Genomic DNA, 20,674 nt, shown 5'->3' on the forward strand with positions numbered 1-20,674 from the left:
TCTTGGATGCCAAACTTCAATTAAAGAAATATGATAAAAGGATTTTTCCCATTCAGTCACTTTCCATCTTATCCTAGGTGTATCAATTTCTTCTGTGCAGAAGCTTTTCAGTTTCAAGTAATCAGAGTTATCTATTTTATCTTTTTTAGTTGCTTTTATCTCTTGTTTGGTTAGGAATATGTCTCCTCCCCATAACTGTGAGAGATATATGATTTGTTTCTCTTCTCATTTTTTAGAGTATGATCTGCAATATCAAGGTAATTTATCCATTTAGAATGTACTATGGAATTTGGTATAAGGTGTTGGTCTAAGCCTAATTTCTTCCAGATTGCCTTACAGTTTTCTCAGGAGTTTTTATTAAATGAGAAGTTTTGCTTTGTTTGTTTTTCCCCCAGGTTTGCACTTTGTTTAAGTTTTCCACTTTATGAAATAACGGGTTGTTCAGTTCTGTTATTTCTGAATCTTCCTTGTCTAGTCCGCACCACTGATCTGTTCCTGTTTTTTAATCGATAACAGATGGTTTTGATGACTGCTGCTTTATAGTACAGTTTGAGGTATAGAAATGCCATTCCCCTTTTGTACCTAATTCTTTTCATTATTTCCCTTGGTATTCTAGATCTTTTCTTTTTCAAAATGAATTTTGTTATTATCTTATCAAATTCTTTAAATTATCCACTCTGTAATTTGATTGTATACATTAGTAATTCATTTAATAAGTTTTGGAAATCCTGTCTTTTCTCATTTAATGGCATGGCCTAGCCATGTGAACTGAATATTCTTCCAGCTATTTAAGTTGCTCTTTATTTCTTTTAGGAGCATTATGTAATCGAATCTATAAAAGTCTTTTGTGAGCATTGGGATGTGGATCCCCAGATATTTTTTTCGCTTTGAAGTTATTTGGAATGAGTTTTCCCTTTTTACTATTATTTCTTGTGTTTTATTATTACTACATAGAAATGCTGTTGATTTTGGATTCATTTTGTTGCATATAGCTTTGCTGAAGCTATTAATTGCCTCAGTTAATATCTTCATTGATTTCCTAGGATTTTCCAAGTAAACCATCAGCAAATAGGGATAGTTTTGTCTCCTCTTTCCCTGTCTTTATCTTTCTAATTTCTTTGTCTTGTCTTACTTCTATTGCTAGTTCCAGAAGTATATCAAATAATAATGGGAAAAGAGGGCATTTTTGCTTCATTCCTATGTTTACTGGAAAATATTCTAGTGTGTCCCCGTTACACATATTTGGTTTTGTTTTCAGAGAGATGCTTTTTAGAGTAGTGCCTATATTTTGTAGGGATTTTAGCATAAAAGGGTGTAGCTCATTGTCAAAGACTTTTTGTGCGTTTCTTGAGAGAATCATGTGGTTTCAGATGATATGGTTTTTAATATGATTCGTTATGTTGATTATTTTCCTAATGTTGAAATGTCCTTGCATTCTTGGTATAAAACCGACTTGGTCATAATGAAGGACTTTTTGGGTGAATCACTGTAATCTCTATGGCAAGATTTTGTTTAAAATTTTTGAGTCGGTGTTCATTAATGATATTGGCCAATAGTTTTCTTCATGTGTTTTATCTTTACCTGGTTTAACCTAAGTATTAGAGCTATATTTTCCTCATAAAAGGATTCTGATTGTGTTTTTCTTAATTTTTTCAAATAATTTGTGAGGTATGGGTACTAACTGTCCTTTGAAAGTTCGATAGAATTCTCCTGTGAATCAATCAGAAACAGAAGGGTTTTTTCCCCGCTTTGATTGTTCCTTTATAGCCAAATCTGTTTCCTTTCCTGAGACTGGGTAATTTAAGATCTCTATCTGGTCTTCTGAGTGTTTGACTATTTTATATTTTTGAAGGTATTCCTCTATTTCTTTTGTGTTCTCAGTTTTTTAGCATGTAGCTGCATAATATTTTCTGGTTATTCTTTTTATTTCTCCTGGTTTTGCTGTGATTTCACCCTGTTCATTTGCTATTTTATTGTTTTGATTTCCTACTCTCTTCTTTTTAATCAAATTAGTTAAGGATTTATCAATTTTGTTCATCTTTTCAAAGAACCAGCTCTTAGTTTTATTCATTTCTGTGGGAGTTTTTTGGTTTCTAATTTATCTATTCCCCTATACTTTTCATTATCTCTTCTTTTGTGCTTATTTTAGGTTTGTTTATTTGTTGCCTTTCTAATTTTCTAAATGCATATCCAGATCATTAATACATTTTTTTTCTATTTTGTTAATGTGTGTTTGTAAGGATATGATTTTTCCCATGAGGACTGCTTTAGCTGCATCCAAGAAATTTTGGTATGTTGTTTCTTCATTATCATTTTCTTTTATATAGTTATTAATTGTTTCTATGATTTGTTCTTTATTGTTGTTGTTGTTGTTCAGTGGTTTCAGTCACGTCCAACTCTTAGTGACCCCATTTGGGGTTTTCTTGACAAAGATACTGGAGCAGTTTGCCCTGCCCTTCTCCAGCTCATCTTATAGATGAGGAAACTGAGGTAAATGGGGGTAGAGTGACTTGTCCAGGGTCATACAGCTAGTAAGTGTCCAAGGCTAGATTTGAATTCAGGGAGATGAGTCTTCCTGACTCCAGGCCCAGCACTATATCCACTTAAGTCTAAATTGGATGTTTATCTTTTGTTTGTGGTCCCTGAACCAATTACTATTTTTATTAAGTTATGGTCAATAAAGGATATATTAACTTTTTCTGCCTTTTTGCATTTGTTTGCATCATCTCTGTACCCTGGTAGATAATCAATTTTTGTAAAAGTTCTATGTGGTTCTAAGAAATGTATATATATTCTTTTGCTGTGCCCTTTAGAAGATGCCTTAAGTCTTCAAATCTAGTTTTTTTCCGGCATTTTGTTCAGATCCATATTTTCCCTTCTGTTTATCTTTGTATTTGGTTTATCCAGAACTGAGAGAGAGAGAGAGATTGAAATCTCTTGCCATCTGTCTATGTCTTCTTGTAACTCAGATAATGTTTCCTTTACAATTTTGTATGCTGAGGTATTCGTAATACATGTTTATTATTAATATTTATTTGTTGTTTATGGTTCCTTCCAATATAATACTTTCCTTGTTTATTATCCCTTTATATATTTTGAATGGGTTTTTTTTGTTTGTTTTTTGCTTTGTCAGATAAGATGATTGCAACTCCTGGTTTTTTGGATTTATTTGATGCATAGTAAACTTTTTTTCCTTTCTCAGTTTTATTTTATGTGTCTTAATTTTTCAAAATGTTTCTTGTAAGCAACAGATTGTAGAATAGTTTTCTTATATAATCTATTTCTCTTTTTCATTTTATTGGATTGTTTAATCTATTCACATTTAAAGTTAAAATTGTGTTTTCCTTTATCAGTCTCTAATATTTGGGTATTTTTTTCAAGGTACGATTTTTCTTCCCTCTTCTGCTATAAACCCAGAACTATGTCCCTTTAATCACTTTATCTTAATCTTTTTTAAGGTAGCCCTGTTTCTGTCCTGTTACTCCTGATCCTGTCATTCCTGATCCCCTCCTCTCTTTTTTCGTCTGTTACCACTTTCCCTTTGGGATTTTATTTTTTAGTACAGTTAAATTCAGATTCACATGGTGGGTCATACTGGGCGGCACCGTAAGCTCTATTGCTATCTGGAAGACATTATTCCATTCGCTTCTACATTTTCTAGGTGCTAAATAGTCTTGCTTTATTGGAATTTCTTTTTCTTTGTACTTGAAGCTCTTTCTCCTGACCTCTTGTAGAATTTGTTTCTTAATTGACTTATTAAATGTAACTACTGTGTGTCTTGTAGTTGTCAGCCTTGGGGGGGTTTTGTTTCTTTTTCCTGGAGGTGATCTGTGAATTTTTTCAATTGGTATTCTATTTTCTATGTTCAGAAGTTTTGGGCAATTCTCTTCTAGTATTTCCTGCATTATGGTGTTAAGATTTTTTGTCCTGTCTCATTCTTCTGGGAGACCTATGATCTTTAGGTTGTCTCTACACATCCTGTCTTTCAGATCACTGTGTTTGCTTGGATAATGAGAATATACTCACTTGAAATTGCTGAGTTTTTATTCTTCTACATTGTCCTTCACTTCCGTGTTTGCATTCTCACTCTATTCTTCTCTCTTTTGTTTTTGTAGTGAGATTTGCCATCATAGAACCCAGTTTTTTTCTGTTCTTCCCGTTATTTTTTCTATGTAGGTCACAAATTCTGCTTTTACAATTTTCATTTTCTTTTTAACCACTCAAGAACAGTGTGTTGTTGCTCCATCTTCCCACCTCATTCCACTGGGTCCTCTGTCTCATAAAGTATTGGATTATTTTCCTGTTTCATTTACTAAATCTGGAGGCCATATTTCATTCTGTTGTTGAGTTGATTTGTCTGCTTTTGTTCAAGGTCTTTGAGTTTTTTTCTTGTTGAATCTTTGGTAATTTCAGTCTTCCCCACACTCCTCTCCAATTTTCCCCTATTCACTTTCTGACTCTGTCTCCTCTGGTGTTGGGGGGTGGATCTTATATCATCTCAGCCTCCTCCTGGTTTACCAGGCTAGATATCTGCCCCATATGATGTTTGAGTGGTCAGAACTAGCCCTACACACACACACACACACACACACACACACACACACACACACACACACACGCACACGTCAAGTCCTGATGTCTTGTACCACTCCCTTTATTCCTTAGATCTCTGTCCTAGCTGGCAGTTCAGACTTTTGCCACACTGGTCCTAACAGTTTGTCTGCTCCAGCACCTGCTCTGCTGGTGCTATGGGTTTTCAATCCCTGGCAGGCCTTTACTCCTGAGAAGCTATGGCCACCCGACTGTCTGTCTTGACCTAGGCCAACTTCCACATCCTGGAGCCAATGTGGCCCTGGTATGGGAAAGAGGGTGGCATGGTAGCATGGAAGTGGGTTTTGATGTAAGTCTGTGTTGTTTCTTCTTAGTAGTATTGAGTGAGCTGAAGGATCAGTGAGCATCAATTCCTGGGTGTGGTGTGTGTGGTGTGTGTTGCAATCTTCTTTTGGATTCTGGGTATCATAGACTGTGGAGATAGTTGAAGTTGTACATAATTTTTGTTTTGGAGAGGTTTGAGAGGTGAGGAGGATCAGAGAAAATATCTTGTCCTCCATCTTGTTGCTCATGTGGAAACTTTTTTAAACTGATATAGCATCACTGCTGTTGGAATTGGGGATATGGACAAATGTACCAATTGCACCCTTGTCTACTTACTTAACTATCCTTAGTAAGTAGACAAGGGTGCAATTGGCACATTTGTCCATATCCCTATGTTAGTAAGTAGACAAGGGTGCAATTGGCACATTTGTCCATATCCCTAATTCCAGAAAAGTCTTTAAGCTCCTAGAGAGAGTTGAGCATTGGCCTTTAAAGTGCTTTCCAATGTCTTGAACCAAAAAAATTATAATAAAGTTCATGTAGAAATATTCCAGTTAGCATCTCAAATTACAAAATAAAAAGAAAAACCACACACAATTTCTTTGAAAGAATTGTTAGACAATTCTCAAATTCTCTGATTTCCATTCTCTCACTATTGGGGTCTTTCATGCCATCCCTCAATTTGCTGACTATGTTCATATGCAATTATAAGCCTGAGGATTGCTGGTTCAGTTATGTTGTTATTTCAAAAATGTTCAAAACCAAACAATTACTTCCTTATTTCATGCAAATATGACTCCCTAAACCCTGAGAGGGGCATTTTTATTTTTAGGAGGCCTCTGTAAAAGCATCTGGGTGATGATAACCATTAGATATACAAAGGCATCTAGTCCCAGCAAGGACAGAATGTAAATCTATTCTTCTGAATTTGTACATTTCTAGTGAGGATAAAATCTCTTTTGATCCCCTAAATTCAGGATTTCCAAGCTGTTTTGAAGGTAATATGTGTTCTGAAGAGATTCCCCTAGTAGGACACCACACCTGGAGGGACTAAACATTTATTGTCATTATCGTAAATGGACATTTCTTAAAGTCACAGAGCATACTCACTTCATTCTCCCCTGAGTAGCCACAAGTAGTTTATGTTCTAATCCCATAAGAGTGGGGAGCATCTCACAATAAGCAACCACCATCTTTGAGAGTCATCCCCAAAAGCACTTCCAGAAGAACTCATTGCCTTCCTTTCCTACCAAGGAGTGTTCTGGCAAATGTTAGCTGACTGTCCAGAAAAAAATATATATGAACAATACACCTTTAAGTTTAATCTACATTATTAACATTTTCCTGTTACTTTTTTAGTTCTAGATAATCTGAAACACAATAAATCAAGCCTTAAATTGTAGCATTTGTTGATTTCTGAGGTATAAATGCCCGTACTGAAAATTTAAGTCTGCTCTCATGGGTCATTTCAAGCTGGCTCTAACACACCCCTGAATACTATTGTCGGCCTGAAAGCCCAGCACTATGTTATTTCATTTTTGATAATGAATCATTCTTTGCTCATTCAATAGTTAACAAAAGGAGACTTACTTGGCCATGGCAGGAGAATGATATTCAGCAAGTTTCCTCAAGTTTCTTCAGCTATATGCAGCTCCTTTGCTTGTTTTGCCCATTGTTTTCCACTAGCCAAGCATCAGAGAAGACTCCTGAAGCTCCTTGGGGCTGCTTTGTACTCAGGCCACTAGGAAACTATGTCAACAGCCTTAACCTTTAGTTTCCTGAGCCAACCAAGTCTTGAGGATGGTTTCAATATCTTTTAAGGAAAAAAATAGCCTAACTTGCATTTATTGATTTTACTTTGTTGTTCGGTCATTTAGGTCATATCTGACTCTTTTTAGAAATATATAATGGAAGAAAATCCTAAACTTCATTTAGAAGTTAGTGAAAATAAAGATATGAAGATCTATCCAATTAATAGAGTCCCTACCCCCGCCCCAAACCTATCCAGATATTCTTTTAGTGTCTGTAGACCCCAGATAAAGAACTTCTGATTTAGAAGAATATCTTAAACCACATACCTGAACATGTTTAAAATGGATATATGACCTGAATATGGAAAAAATGGAAGCCAATGAAATAAAGTAATTTTCACAAATTTGGTGAGGAGGAGAATTTTTAATCAAAGAAGGGTAGATGTGATCATAAAAAATAAATAATTTAGATTACATGAAATTAAAAAGATTTACATGTACAAAACCAATGTAGTTAAAATGAGAAGCAAATGTGTCAAATGAGGGAATAAAAGTTATCATCAAATGTCTTTGATATAGTCTGATAGTAAAGATATGTAGGGAACTAATACAAATATATAAGATCAAGAGCCATTCTTCACTTGGTTAGCGGTCAATGTGTATGAACAATCTCAAAAGTTCTTGCAACCAAAAGAAAGATTGTTCCAAATCACTAATAAGATAAATCCCAATCAAAAGAACACTGAAATTTTATCTCACATATTGTCAAAGCTGGCAAAAGATGGAAATAATCAATGTTAGGAAGGCTACAGAAAGATAACCACATTAATACATTTTTGGTGAAACTATAAATTGGTTTTATGGTTTTGTGAATTTTATAGTTTTATGATTTTATGAATTTAAGAATTATGGTCTTAAATATAGCTAAAATGTTTATGTTGTCTTTTGACCCAGAAGTACAAGTCAGTGAGGTCAAAGAAAAGGAAAAAAAATCAAAAGATTCATAGCAGCCTTGTTTATGGTAGCAAAGAACTGGAAACAAAGTAGATGTCCATTGATTGGGAAATGGCTAACCAAATTCTGGTTAAGAAAGGTAATAGAGTGTGCTGTCAGAAATAATTCATATGAAGAATTCTGATTCTGGAGAGAAGGCAAACAGAACCAGGAGAACAGTACGCATAATGACAAGAATATAATCAGAAAGCACAAAAAAATGAAACTGGACACTGTGTAATTGAGACACAATTAAGCACAGCCATTCCGAAGAGTTGAGAAAATTCATTTTTCTCCTCTCTTTGCAGAGAAGAGAGACTGTGGGTGTAAGATAGTTCATATACTTTCAAACATAATTGATAAATTTGGTGATTTTTCTATTTTTTTCTTTTTCTAATTTTAAAAATCTTAGTGACAGTTTTTCTACCTCATTTATCTTGCATAACTTTAACAATAAAACCTATTTCAGCTAGATAGTTCTCCTTTTGGAAATAAAAAAAACTATGGTGCTTTTTCCTTTTATTCCTTTTATAGCATTTATTATGTGGTCAGTAAATTTCTCCTGAATTGAAATGAAATATTTAAAAGGCAAATATTTTAAATTAAAAACATCTAGCCAAACTAACCATAACTGCTATGGCAAAGATGTTCTTTAAAGAAGAGAATCTAGAATGCTTTTCTAAATTTTGATGGACTAAATTTAAAGGTGTTGCCTACAAATAAAAGTTTAGTTCCTATATAGATATTCATTTAAATTTTATTTTCATGAATAGTTTTGTATGACAGCCATGTTTATGAAAGCTTTGTTTTACATCATAATATTCATAGGTGTATTATAACTGTTCCTGTGTGGGACAGAAGAAACGACTACTATCAACTGTGGAGGGTGATGTCATAGACGCCCAAGCTGGGAGATGTGAATCCCGATGCAAGAATTTACCCATATTCTTTGCCTTTTTCTTTGCTACAGTTGTGTTTACTTTTATGGCTGGTACCCCAATTACTGTGGCCATCCTCAGGTATGCATTTCATTTGTAGTCTTTACATAAATATTCTAGCCTAAATTCGTTTATAAGAAATATTCATTATATTTTAAGTAGATTTAAGAATCTTGAATCTTCAGTCCTTTTTATATTTCAGAACAAGTATTGTACAAAATCTAAAGGCTGCTTTATAGTTGTTTCCAGTCATGAAATACGCAATAGCATGCCTTAATTGCTTCTTACTCATGTTGGTTGAAAACAAATCACAAATTAGCAAATACAGTAAAATTTTATTTTGATGTAATTTAAAGACTTTATAAAGTACCTGATTCGTGCCAGAGGCTATGTTAAGCATTGGGTATACTTAAATCCTTAAGTGAACAACCCATCCTCACCTTCTTATCCCATGACTGTTGCGCCTGTCTTTCTAAGTCCTCCACATGGGAGTCTATTCAAAATGATAGGTTCCTTCTTTTAGATCTCCTAAAATTAAATGAATATTAGTGTGCCACTTACTCTCACTATATTACTCACCCATTGCTTCTTCTAGCCATACATGTCTTTGATAGTACCTTTTATGCTATTTCTTGCACACAGTCTATTGATGGTAATATGCTGCATCCTATTTATGTCTACAATATATCTCTCCATTTCCTTTTGGGTGACTAGCAATTTTTATTTTTTAGACATTATGGTATTCCATGATTTGATGCAATGTAGCATTATCAGAAAACTAATGGGGTAAGGAAAAATGTTTGCATTTACATATGTACATATGTGTGTACATGCATGCAGTTACATATATGTTGTGTATATGTGTAAATATAAGCACTTATGGACTAGCTCTATTACCTATGGAGCCAACTTTATATCATAATCAGAATAATAAACATTCTTTATCCACTTGGTTTTTCCTGTGTAGATATGCCAAGCTCTTTTGAGTCATTGTGAATCAGTCTCATTTTAGAGGCTCTGTGATGTTGCACAGCTTGTTGAAATGAGTACACCATCATCTAGGATTATCTGTAGGGATTCTCTACTCCCATCTGGACTCTGTGCCAGACACCTTTCATGTCAGTGGCAAAGGGCTTTGACAGAGCACCTATCTCTATTTTATATCTTGATATTAATAATGAGAGAATAATTAAACAGACTTTTATAATGAGTATATAAATAGGAAGAAAAAAGGCAATCTTTGTCCTAAAGGATCTTACACATTAAAAAATGATACAAAGTTGGATGTGTTAAAAACAAAGTAGAGGTCTAGATTAAATATCATAAAGATTTGAGGAAATTGAAAGCATTAAAAGCTTCCACCACTAGGTGGTACAGTGAATAGAGCACTGGGTAAGGAGACAGGAGGACCAGAGTTCAAATGTGGCCTGGAAAACTTAGTAGTGGTGTGACCATAGCGCTTAACTTCTATCTGGTTCAGTTTCCTCATCTGTAAAACAGAGGTAACAACAGCACCTGTCTCCCAAGGTTGTTTTATCAAATAATATTTGCCAAATGCTTAGCATAGTGCCTAGCACCTAGTAGGCACTATTTAAATACTAGCTGTTAATGGCTGTTGTTGTTTTCAGTTGATGTGGGAAGGAGGGAGATTATGAAGGAATACTTCCTGGATCACGTAGCATTTTAACTGGGCCATAAAGGAAAAGAAGAATTTCAATAAGCAGAAATGAAGGAGTGGCGGGATGGGATGTGGGGTAGGGGTGAAGTCTTTGGGCAGGGGCTGGCAGGTAAAAATAAATCAAGGCTGAAGGGGGTTAAAGTAAGAGAGGACAGCTGCTAGTAGTTCAGTTTGGCTGGAATATAGGATGTAGAAGGGAATAAATACAGGGAAATACATTTGAAAGGGTAGGTTGCAGCCATAATTGAGCATCTTAAATCCTAGGCTAAAGAAGTTTATATTCTATTATATAAGCATTAGGTAGTGACCTGCTAGGCCTGTGTGTTGGGAAAATTATTTTGGCAACTGTACAATATATGAATGAAAGTTAAAAAAGGCTGGATACAGGGAGACCAATTAGAAAGCTACTAATACAATCCAGCTACAGATATTGGTGGCCTGAACTAGGCTGGTCACGGGGTGAGTAATAATAATAATAAACTCAAATTTATGTAATTATTTGTGGTTTAAAAATATTTTATCATAGCCCATTATACATGAGGAAACTAAAATTTAGATAGATTAAATGACTCGCCCTGGTCACAAAAGCAGGATGTGTGACAGCCAAGATTCAGAACATATTCACTATAAAATGATGCTTTTCCATGGACAAATGGGTACATATAGAAAAGCCATTTCCAAGAAAGAGTTGAAGTGACTGGATAACTAATTGAATAGGGGATGGGTGGAGAAGAGGGAGGGAAATAAGACAGGGAAATATGGAGTTGAGGAAGGAAAAAAAATCAAAGGTGTTTCTAATGTATTGATCATAGATGACAAGAATAATAGAAATTGTCAGCTCATTATTACACAGATTGGGTTAGTAATGGATTAGTTATAGGCATTTCCTGAGCATCACTGCCGTGTTAGCCAATCTGACCAAGGAGAGAAGCTAGAAACAAAGGAATACATGTTTTTAATGTGTTAATACCTTTTTTGTGCATTAAACTGAATAGAATTGACAGGTTTACATTTCTCATCCATTTTGAGGGTAAAATCTCTTTACTAATACTTTAAATCATAGTATTAAATGTGCTTGATGATGATTTTTCTTTCTTTTCACCTGCTTAAGTTTGAAAAGCAACATTTGTCCCCAGATCTTAGATTGATCAGAAATAAGCTAAAATGTGTAGAATAGTATACATAAGCTGTTAAATGCACAGTTCCCTCTTTCATGGACATAATAGTTTCATTTGGGATAGAAAACAAACTTAAGGCAGCTTGATCCATTACTGCAAAGCAGAGAATCAATAAATATGAAGTACTATAACAAAAACCAAGTATATAATTATATTTACTAAAGACTTATTAAGCACTTACATTGCACAAGATCAATAAAATACAGTCCCTGTCCAAGAAAAGCGTGTGACATTGTAAGGAAAATAATATAGTGATAGAAATAATGATAATGCAAATTAGAATATGATAAAGACATTGGAGAAGTATAGAAAAAAGTCTATGATAAGGCAAAGAGTTTCCATTTGAGGATATTCATTGAATATTTCATGTGGAAAGTGAACCCAAGCTGAGCCCTAAAGAATGGGAAAAATTAAAATTGACAGAGATCAAATAATGGTCAGAACTCAGGACATAGCGCAACAACCCTGGGAGGCAGGTGCTATTATTATCTCTATTTTATATATAAGGAAACTAAGGTAAGTAGAGATTAAGTGAATTGTCCTGGGTCACATAGATAGTAAGGGTCTAAACCTATATTTGATATCAGGTCTTACTGACTCTAGATGCAGTGCTCTATCCACTGCACCATCTAGCTGCTTCTATGAAGAGATTGGAGGAGAGCTGGTATAGTTGAAAAAGGGCCCTATTTTGAGTCAGAGGACCTGGTTTTAAATCCTGGCTCTTCTACTGTTTATGTCTGCAACCTTATGCAGATCTTCTGAGTAAGAGAAATCAGTAACTCCAAGGTTGCTATTATGGGTAAGTAGGGAAAGATAGAATTTTGTTGTTCTAGATTCTGGAGATGGAAGGAATATTTGTGAAGATGATGATAGAGATGAGAGCAAGGGTTTGATCATCCCTTTTTGTGGCTGAATTGTTTTAAAAAAAAGTATAGGTCATGGAAGTAAGGAAGTTGATTTTTGAGGGGACATTAATATGTATATTGAGGTCTCCAAGTATAAAAGCAGGTTCTAGGACTGAGAGAAAGCCTGTGAGCCAACTAACCAAACTCCTTGAGAGAGAAGGGAATATCCTAGGGACTGGAAAACACCTGCCAACAGAATCAGGATAGGGTGGATGTGATAGGATAGGATGCAACGAACCTTAGAGGAAAAAAGGTTACCAAATAATTGAGATGGGGGAAGGTCTGAAAGTGGTGGCAAGGAGCAAGGAGTATTTCTCCTCTTGGCCCAGTTTGTCTTTGAAAAAAAGATACATCCAGTACTGGAGGTGTGGAGCTGCAGTTTCTTCTGAGTAGAGCCAGGATTTCATAACTGTACGACGAGCACAGGAGTGTGAGACAAAGAGATCTAATGTGAAGGATAGTTCGTTATCAATAGAAATGGCAGACAGAGCAGGATAGGGACATAGGAAGGGTCAGGCTAAAGCGAATAGAGGTAAGAGAGCAGAGACTGGTAATAGGGAAGGGAATTTTCACCTGTACAGTCTTGGGCTTTTTATAATGGGTGTGCTAGCCATAACACAGTAGATTGCCATCCAAAGGGAACAGTGCCATAGGGTCCAGCTCAAATGTTTTGATTTTTTTTTCCCTTCTGAAAAAGGACAGAGGTTCTTTGGTACTGGACTGGTTTGTGTTGTCTGATGTCAAAACTCAGGGAAGAATAGCAATAAACTCCACAACAGTAGGGTGGTTGGTGCAGAAGGTGAGGGACTCAGAAAACTTTCCGAAGCTACTATGAGGCTCTCCAGGGAGTGGTTCACAGCAGCAGTGGTTCTTGCTGTCTCACCTGGCAGACTGCCTTGCGGTTATTTGCTAATGCTTTGCTTATGACACTGCTTTTGACTGCCTTTCTGTTATCTGTTTATGAGGCTGGGTTAAGGGTATGGTTGTTTATTTGAAGAGAGACTTAGATTGGGAGCACTTCCTGTTGTGTAGAAACAAAAAATAATGGCCTAGAAGAACAAAAGATTATACACATCAGTTGATTTGCCAGACTGAAGCAAAGGATTGTTCTGATTATTTGCAATGTCTATAAATGCCAGAACTTTCACTCCAAACCAAGAAGCATGGAGGAACAAAAAATTCTTAGGATGTCTCAGTGCTCTGAATATGAATATGAAACAGCCCTCTCAGTTGTATCTCAGTGCATTGTGGCATATGAAAGAATAAAACATATCTGCTAGTGTTTGGGAAATAAAGGCAGGAAGATGAGCAAATAGCCTTTTTATGTATTCGTATGACAAAAAATAATAAAACCACATGCCAAGCATTTCAGTTCAGTAGTAGTTTGATGTCAGCTTGGAAGTACTCCCCACAGATTTGTATTTTGCTCTCTTCATGTAATGTTTTTATCAATTACTTGGTTAAAGGTACAGATGACATATTTATCAGATTTTCAGATGCCACAAAATTAGGTAGGTTAGATAACATGGGAGATGACGGAAAAGATCTCGACAACTAAAACACTGGCCTAAAATTAAGTCATTAGCTACAAATGCAAAACATTTCACTTGGGCTTAGAAAACCAAGTTCACAAGTGCAAGATGGGAAAGTTGTGGCAAGACTTTCATATGAGGAAAAGCTAGAGGATTTAGTATACTACAAGTCCATTATGAGTAAACATTGTGATGTGGAAGCTAATCATTCAGTAAACAAGCATTTAGTGCATACGATGTGCTAAACAATTTGAAGAGAAAGAAAAAGTAAAAATAATCCCAGCCTTCAGGGACCTTACCTGACAAATATATACGCAATACATACAGAGTAGATGGAAGGCAACTTTAGCAGGGAATCCCTCCTGCAGATGGTGGCATTTGAACTGAGTTTTGAAGAAAGCCAGAAATTTTAAGAGGAAGAGGTGAGATGGAAGAATATTCAAGACATAAGAATGTTAATCAACCAACAAACCTTTATTCAATGCCTCTCATGTGCCCGGCACTGTGCTATGCGCTGCAGGTGCAAAGAGAAAAGTGAATTAGTCCCTGCCTTCAAGGAGCTTAAATTCTTCTAGGGAAAACAAACAAACATTTGGATCAACAATAAATATTTATAAATAATATAGAAAGTAAATATAAGTAATTTGTGGGAGTTTGGGGATAGGGGAATGGGCACTAGCAGCAGTGGGGCTCAGGAAAGGAGGTAGTCCTTGAGCTGAGCCTTGAAGTAAAGGTGAGGAAACAAGACATTGCAGGCTTAGGGAACGGCCTATCCAAAGGCATTAGATGAAATGTTGTGTGTAAGGAGCAATAAGCAGGCCAATTTGACTGAATTGTAAAGTGCATCAAGGTTATATATAAAGTCTGAGAAGGTAGACTTAACCCAGCTGACATGAGTTAGGATGACAGCCTTGTGAATAGGAAGAAGGAGACAGATGTGAAAGATGGTAGTCATAGAGTCTGTAAAACCTTGCAACTATTAGGATATAAGGGATGCAGGAAAGTGAGGAATGATTATGAACCTTGGTTAGCTAGAATGATTGTACTATTAACAGAAGTAGAACAGTTAGGGAAAGGGGTGAGTTTTGAGGTGAGAAAAATGAGTTCTTGTAGATGTGTTGAGATTGACCTAGCTAGGAGGCATTCAGCTGGAAATGTCTAATAGGAATTTAGGTGGTGATTTTGAACTAGATGTAAATAGGTGAATACATAAGGTGAGCTAGATATCTATCTATCTTTATAGATATCTTTGTGAGAGAGAGAGAGAGAGAGAGAGAGAGAGAGAGAGAGAGAGAGAGGGAGGGAGAGGGGTCTGGGAGTCACACTCTCTCAGGCTGCATTGAGATTGAGAGAGGCATAGTTTCCAGGATTTAGGTGCTGATAGTCCTGCTTTACCCTACTTGTTGGTCTATGAGTGGAATTCTGTATTGGGGTCTGGATGCCACATTTAAGAATGAAAATTGGCAAATAGGAATATGCCCAAAAGAAGATGATCATCATGGTGAAGAGGCTAGAGAACATGTCATATAAGACTGAATTTAAAGAACTTTTGTTTTTCTCTTAGTTACTTTTTTGCCCAAATTCTCTAGTGACTGGATGTCTTGTTGCATTTATCTTATTACTATATTGTGCTATTCAATGCCTACCCCTCTCACCCCCCTCCATACATAGTTGTTTTTGTTGTTTTTTAACTCATTCCGTTCCTTTTCCAGGGCCATAGACTGGACTTAAGTCCTCTATCATTTTGGCTGTAGCTCTTATGTTCAGCTCTCATGGCATGGCAGTAGTGGTTTGCTTGTTGAGTACACCTGCCAAGGGAGCAATCAGACAGCAGGAAGCAGAGACCCAGCTAGAGGAGCAAGACTTGAGACCACCCAGGGAACTAGCTTACTTGGTAGTGAACTAAGGCAGGATTTTAATCATAAAAAGAACAAGACAGGGACTCGGTGTAGCAGGAGGGCCGAGTTTATAATCTCAAAGAAGATCATAAACATGTCTGAAAGGTTCGGAATCGCCGGATAGAAGAAACTCTCAAAGTAGAAGGCAGAAGAATCAAAACATTTATTTAGGCTCCACAGTAACCAACCCATGAACCAGAAGCCCCATTTTGATATGTTGGTCATAATCTTCCAGGCCCAATAGGTACGCCTTGAAAGAGTAACCAGGAGGCTACAGAGAAACATGATTGCGTAAAGCAAAATCATGTTTCCCCCTTGATGGTAATAAGATTACCCACTGGACTGAAGTCTTTGTTCAGCTTCCTCCCGTAGATCAGCTCTGCTGCTGGCAGCTCCTGCCTCAGCTGTGTCTGTTTCTGAAACTGAAGCTGCAACTGAAACTGACGATGTAACGGTCGTAACTGCCTCTGTAACGGTCGTTGTAACTGCCTCTGGCTCCAACCGGAAAAGGAAAGAGAGGAAGAATCTTCAAGCTGTCCTCTCCCCTCTTATAGGGTTTCTGACATCATCAAGCTCCGCCCGAATGACCAGGGCTGATTGGTTCTTGAGTTGGCTCCTCCCCCTAGGGTAGACCAGGTTCTGGAGCTAACACCTCCCCTCAGCCAGCCCCATGACTCCCCACACAGGAAGCCGTCTGCCTCCTGGCATGCTCCCCGGGCCTCCTGCCCCGGAAGAGCAAGCCACAGTGTCCAGAGGCTCAATGAGGCAAGCTGAGCCATTCAAAGAAAACAAAAGCCATTATGGCTACATTCCACCCCTTGTTATAGGATACATAATCTAATCAGCCATGTATCCTAGAACATACATTGTGATTCAATTACAAAGGAAACTAAAACATATCATTCATTATAAAGCAAAACATATCATTTGGTGACATTCCTAAACATTGGTTTAACGATTCAAATGCGATCCACCCCTAGGTCCCAGCAAGATAATCTCTTCAATCAATCATCCCCAAAATAATTATTAATAATTCAAATGTCCACCCCTAAATCCTTGTATCCATTACATAGGATCAATAATATCATAACAATAAAACAACACAGCAAGGATAACACAAAATAAGTAAACAGAACACTATCATCATTTCCACCCCCCTTGAACGATTGGGGCTCAAAATCTTGGGGTGAGGGGTGAAGGTCTCATTTTCCATAGCTTCTTCATGCTGAAATTGGATGTAGAGATGGCCCTGCCCCCAAAAAGTCCCATTCCAGAGGTCATTTCTTTAACGAGCTGGCAGGAATTCCAAGAATGCTACATGCTTAGGCAGTCACCGGAAAGTGCAGGGTGCTTAAGCCTGAAGGAAACAAAACTAGCAACAAGGTTAGCCAAAACAAAGGACAAAAAGAATAGACAAGTATGGACTATAATTCTTCAAATAAAATCATCTCAAGTTTGGTTGAGATTTTAGTTATGCAAAGATCCAACATCAGAGCCAAACTCAGGTGGGAAATGTTTCTTTTCAAAAGGAACATAATGAGGAAGCCAAGAGGATCCCACCCTAGATATAGACTAAGATTGTCCTCCCAGCCTTTCCCCAAATGTACAAGTTTTCATCCGTTAATCACACAAGGTCACCTTCAGTCTGAGTGGCTTGTAGGCTTGCAGGAGCAGTTCTTATTTCCCTATTTCTCGTGTTATCAAGTCCTCTATACATTCTGTATAATTCATTGGTTGGAATTCCATCTATCATTTCAAAACCTACCCCTGCTCTCAATAAAGTAGTAAACATTTCTTTCCTTGTTACTCTCCTTTGGCGCCAAGTTTGCTGGTTATTCACCCTTCTCTCTCGAGGAGATCTATCCCTTCCCCAGTCACCTAAGTCATATAACTGTAAAATCTTATTTATCACTGTTGTAAGACGGCTCCCTACTTCTCCAAGTAATAAATTCAAAATTAGTTGTTTATAAGCAGGGGGAGCTGTCCTAATTATTAAGTTCCTATGAGGCAGTCCCATTGGATCATTGTAATATTTGTCTGCAGTTCCTGTCATAATGGCAGTCTTCATTACCTCCTCCTTTAGTCTCATGATACAATCTCTAAGTGAATACCAGGGTCTGTGCTCAGTGGGCCACATAGAATCAGTATCATATCTCTTATTGCATCCCACAGCGGCTAATGCCAACAGAGTAGTCCTGCTATCACCATCTCCTTGCTGATGATGTTCCCTAAAAGCTTGTTGAACTAGAGGATCATGGCTGATACCTATGAATCTCATGCAGTCTGTCCCATCTACTGATATTCCACCGGCCCCTTGATCACTGAGTCTTACCATCCAAGATATCAATGGTTCTCCTATTCTTTGGCTGAATCTACTCAAAATATCTGTGACCTCTTGCGGTGAGAAATCTTCCTGAATTTCCCTTGTAACTGAATCTTCACCTCGGGTTTCTGTCTTCCTCCTTTGTATGGGTCGAGCCCTTGTCTGATCATTTAACCATCTCCTATTCTCTGTGTGAGGCACATCCTGAACCCCAGTAGTGTTTTGTGCCTCAGCCGGCTCTTTCTGGGCTGGGTTGAAATGCACTCTGGGCTTTTTTGGTCTCCTGTTGCTCTTAGCCACATTAATAGAAAAGTTCTCATTTGAGTCAGTTTGGTCTTCTGCTATCTGAGATTTCCCTTCTTCCTGTGGGGTAGGAGTGCCCCCATGTCTTTCACTTAATCTCAATCTTTCGTATACTAGCCGGTAGGCTGATAACACTATCCAGCTTTGCCTAGATAGTGATGCCCCTGACTGAATCCCAACTTCTCGTAAACACTTTTCCAAATCCCTAGGATCTCCTCTCCGTAGCCTTGGTTCCCAGTTTTCACAGGGTCCAGCTTTTTTAGCCAATTCTTTTGCTAGGGAGGAATAAAATGGATCCTCCCATCCTGGGATATTTATCTCTTCCTCTGGAATTGTTCTGCTTCTAAATAGAGATCTTATACCTAGCGATCCTGTTCGTGACGCCAAATGTATCAGGAGGGCCGAGTTTATAATCTCAAAGAAGATCATAAACATGTCTGAAAGGTTCGGAATCGCCGGATAGAAGAAACTCTCAAAGTAGAAGGCAGAAGAATCAAAACATTTATTTAGGCTCCACAGTAACCAACCCATGAACCAGAAGCCCCATTTTGATATGTTGGTCATAATCTTCCAGGCCCAATAGGTACGCCTTGAAAGAGTAACCAGGAGGCTACAGAGAAACATGATTGCGTAAAGCAAAATCATGTTTCCCCCTTGATGGTAATAAGATTACCCACTGGACTGAAGTCTTTGTTCAGCTTCCTCCCGTAGATCAGCTCTGCTGCTGGCAGCTCCTGCCTCAGCTGTGTCTGTTTCTGAAACTGAAGCTGCAACTGAAACTGACGATGTAACGGTCGTAACTGCCTCTGTAACGGTCGTTGTAACTGCCTCTGGCTCCAACCGGAAAAGGAAAGAGAGGAAGAATCTTCAAGCTGTCCTCTCCCCTCTTATAGGGTTTCTGACATCATCAAGCTCCGCCCGAATGACCAGGGCTGATTGGTTCTTGAGTTGGCTCCTCCCCCTAGGGTAGACCAGGTTCTGGAGCTAACACCTCCCCTCAGCCAGCCCCATGACTCCCCACACAGGAAGCCGTCTGCCTCCTGGCATGCTCCCCGGGCCTCCTGCCCCGGAAGAGCAAGCCACAGTGTCCAGAGGCTCAATGAGGCAAGCTGAGCCATTCAAAGAAAACAAAAGCCATTATGGCTACACTCGGTTACTAGAAATGCTATACAAGTCAGCAGAATTGGGCTGATTTCTTATGGAGTTATTCAAATATGCTTATTTCTCCCCTGCCAAGAAAAAAACAATTCTAATCCAACATAGAATATTTCTCCACTGTTCTATAATTATGAATCCTAGAACCTGAGGACAAATTCAGTCCAAAGGTATGGGTTATGTATGCCTGGCCATGAGGATTGGAGTGTTGGAGAAGTGGGTGGTAGGGTGCAGGGATGGGTGGGACCACGTAGGCTACAAAACTTGCTAATATGAGCAAAAAGGCTTCTGTTTGGGGCATTTTTGTTCTTCTGTAGTTCATGGGTTACCTAAACTGATTATTCACTGACAAAAACAGTCTGAGTTGTAACTGTTATTGATTGTATAATTATTGTTTGCTTACAGGTGTGTATTTGACAGACAGCATTCCCTTGCCCTGGGCGTACAATTCATGCTTATCCGATTATTGGGTATGGCATAGATACATAGTTCTTTGTGAACTATTAATGTCGTTGACTTATTCATTTCTGTTGAGTTTATATGTCCATATATATGGGAAAACAAATTTAAAAAATGATGACATGTTATAGGAAAAATGTGAAAGGGAGAGCTTCTTTTCCAAAATTCAGGAATGAGTCATCTTTCAGAAAAGAAAATAAATAAGATTTTGTCACTATCTAAATTAGAGGTATTCAAAAATTATCATAAGTTATAAATGATATGGTTGCTATATATTTGAAAAAGAAAAATATAGACGGTCTTTGACTTATGAGGAATTTGTGCATATGAATCAGTGGTACTAGAGTATGCTTATCTACCACCATTACATTTATATATGTCTATGTACATATATACACATATATACAGTACAAAATAAAAACATTTTACCTATATTTCAAATGCCACATCCAGTAGATTTACCTAGTTATTTTTTCGTGTGCACATGTATAAAAGGATATATTTTATAATACAAGTATTGAGGACCCACTCCTGTAACTACAGCCAGAACCTCTATTGCTGCTTCTGTGGGCATTAAGGGAATACATTTTAAAGCTCAGAATGAGTTTTCTAATGGAAATCATTTTACCAAGGAATGAGAGAGGTAAGAATTGAGAGAATTAGAAAAAGACCACATATAAAGGAGA

General features: G+C 37.4%; 1 protein-coding gene across 1 annotated transcript in view; it reads left to right on the top strand.

Annotated features, from left to right (window-relative positions):
• The window catches only part of LOC118840419 (solute carrier organic anion transporter family member 4C1-like), a 120,249-nt gene that overhangs the window by 61,332 nt on the left and 38,243 nt on the right, over positions 1 to 20,674 (top strand). The window contains exons 10-11 of the mRNA XM_036747920.1: positions 8,448 to 8,638; positions 19,935 to 19,999. Coding sequence (XP_036603815.1) covers positions 8,448 to 8,638; positions 19,935 to 19,999 — 256 coding nt within the window. The remainder of the gene's footprint in view (positions 1 to 8,447; positions 8,639 to 19,934; positions 20,000 to 20,674) is intronic.

Source organism: Trichosurus vulpecula, chromosome 1, assembly GCF_011100635.1.
Source record: "Trichosurus vulpecula isolate mTriVul1 chromosome 1, mTriVul1.pri, whole genome shotgun sequence".
Taxonomy (NCBI): Eukaryota; Metazoa; Chordata; class Mammalia; order Diprotodontia; family Phalangeridae; genus Trichosurus; species Trichosurus vulpecula.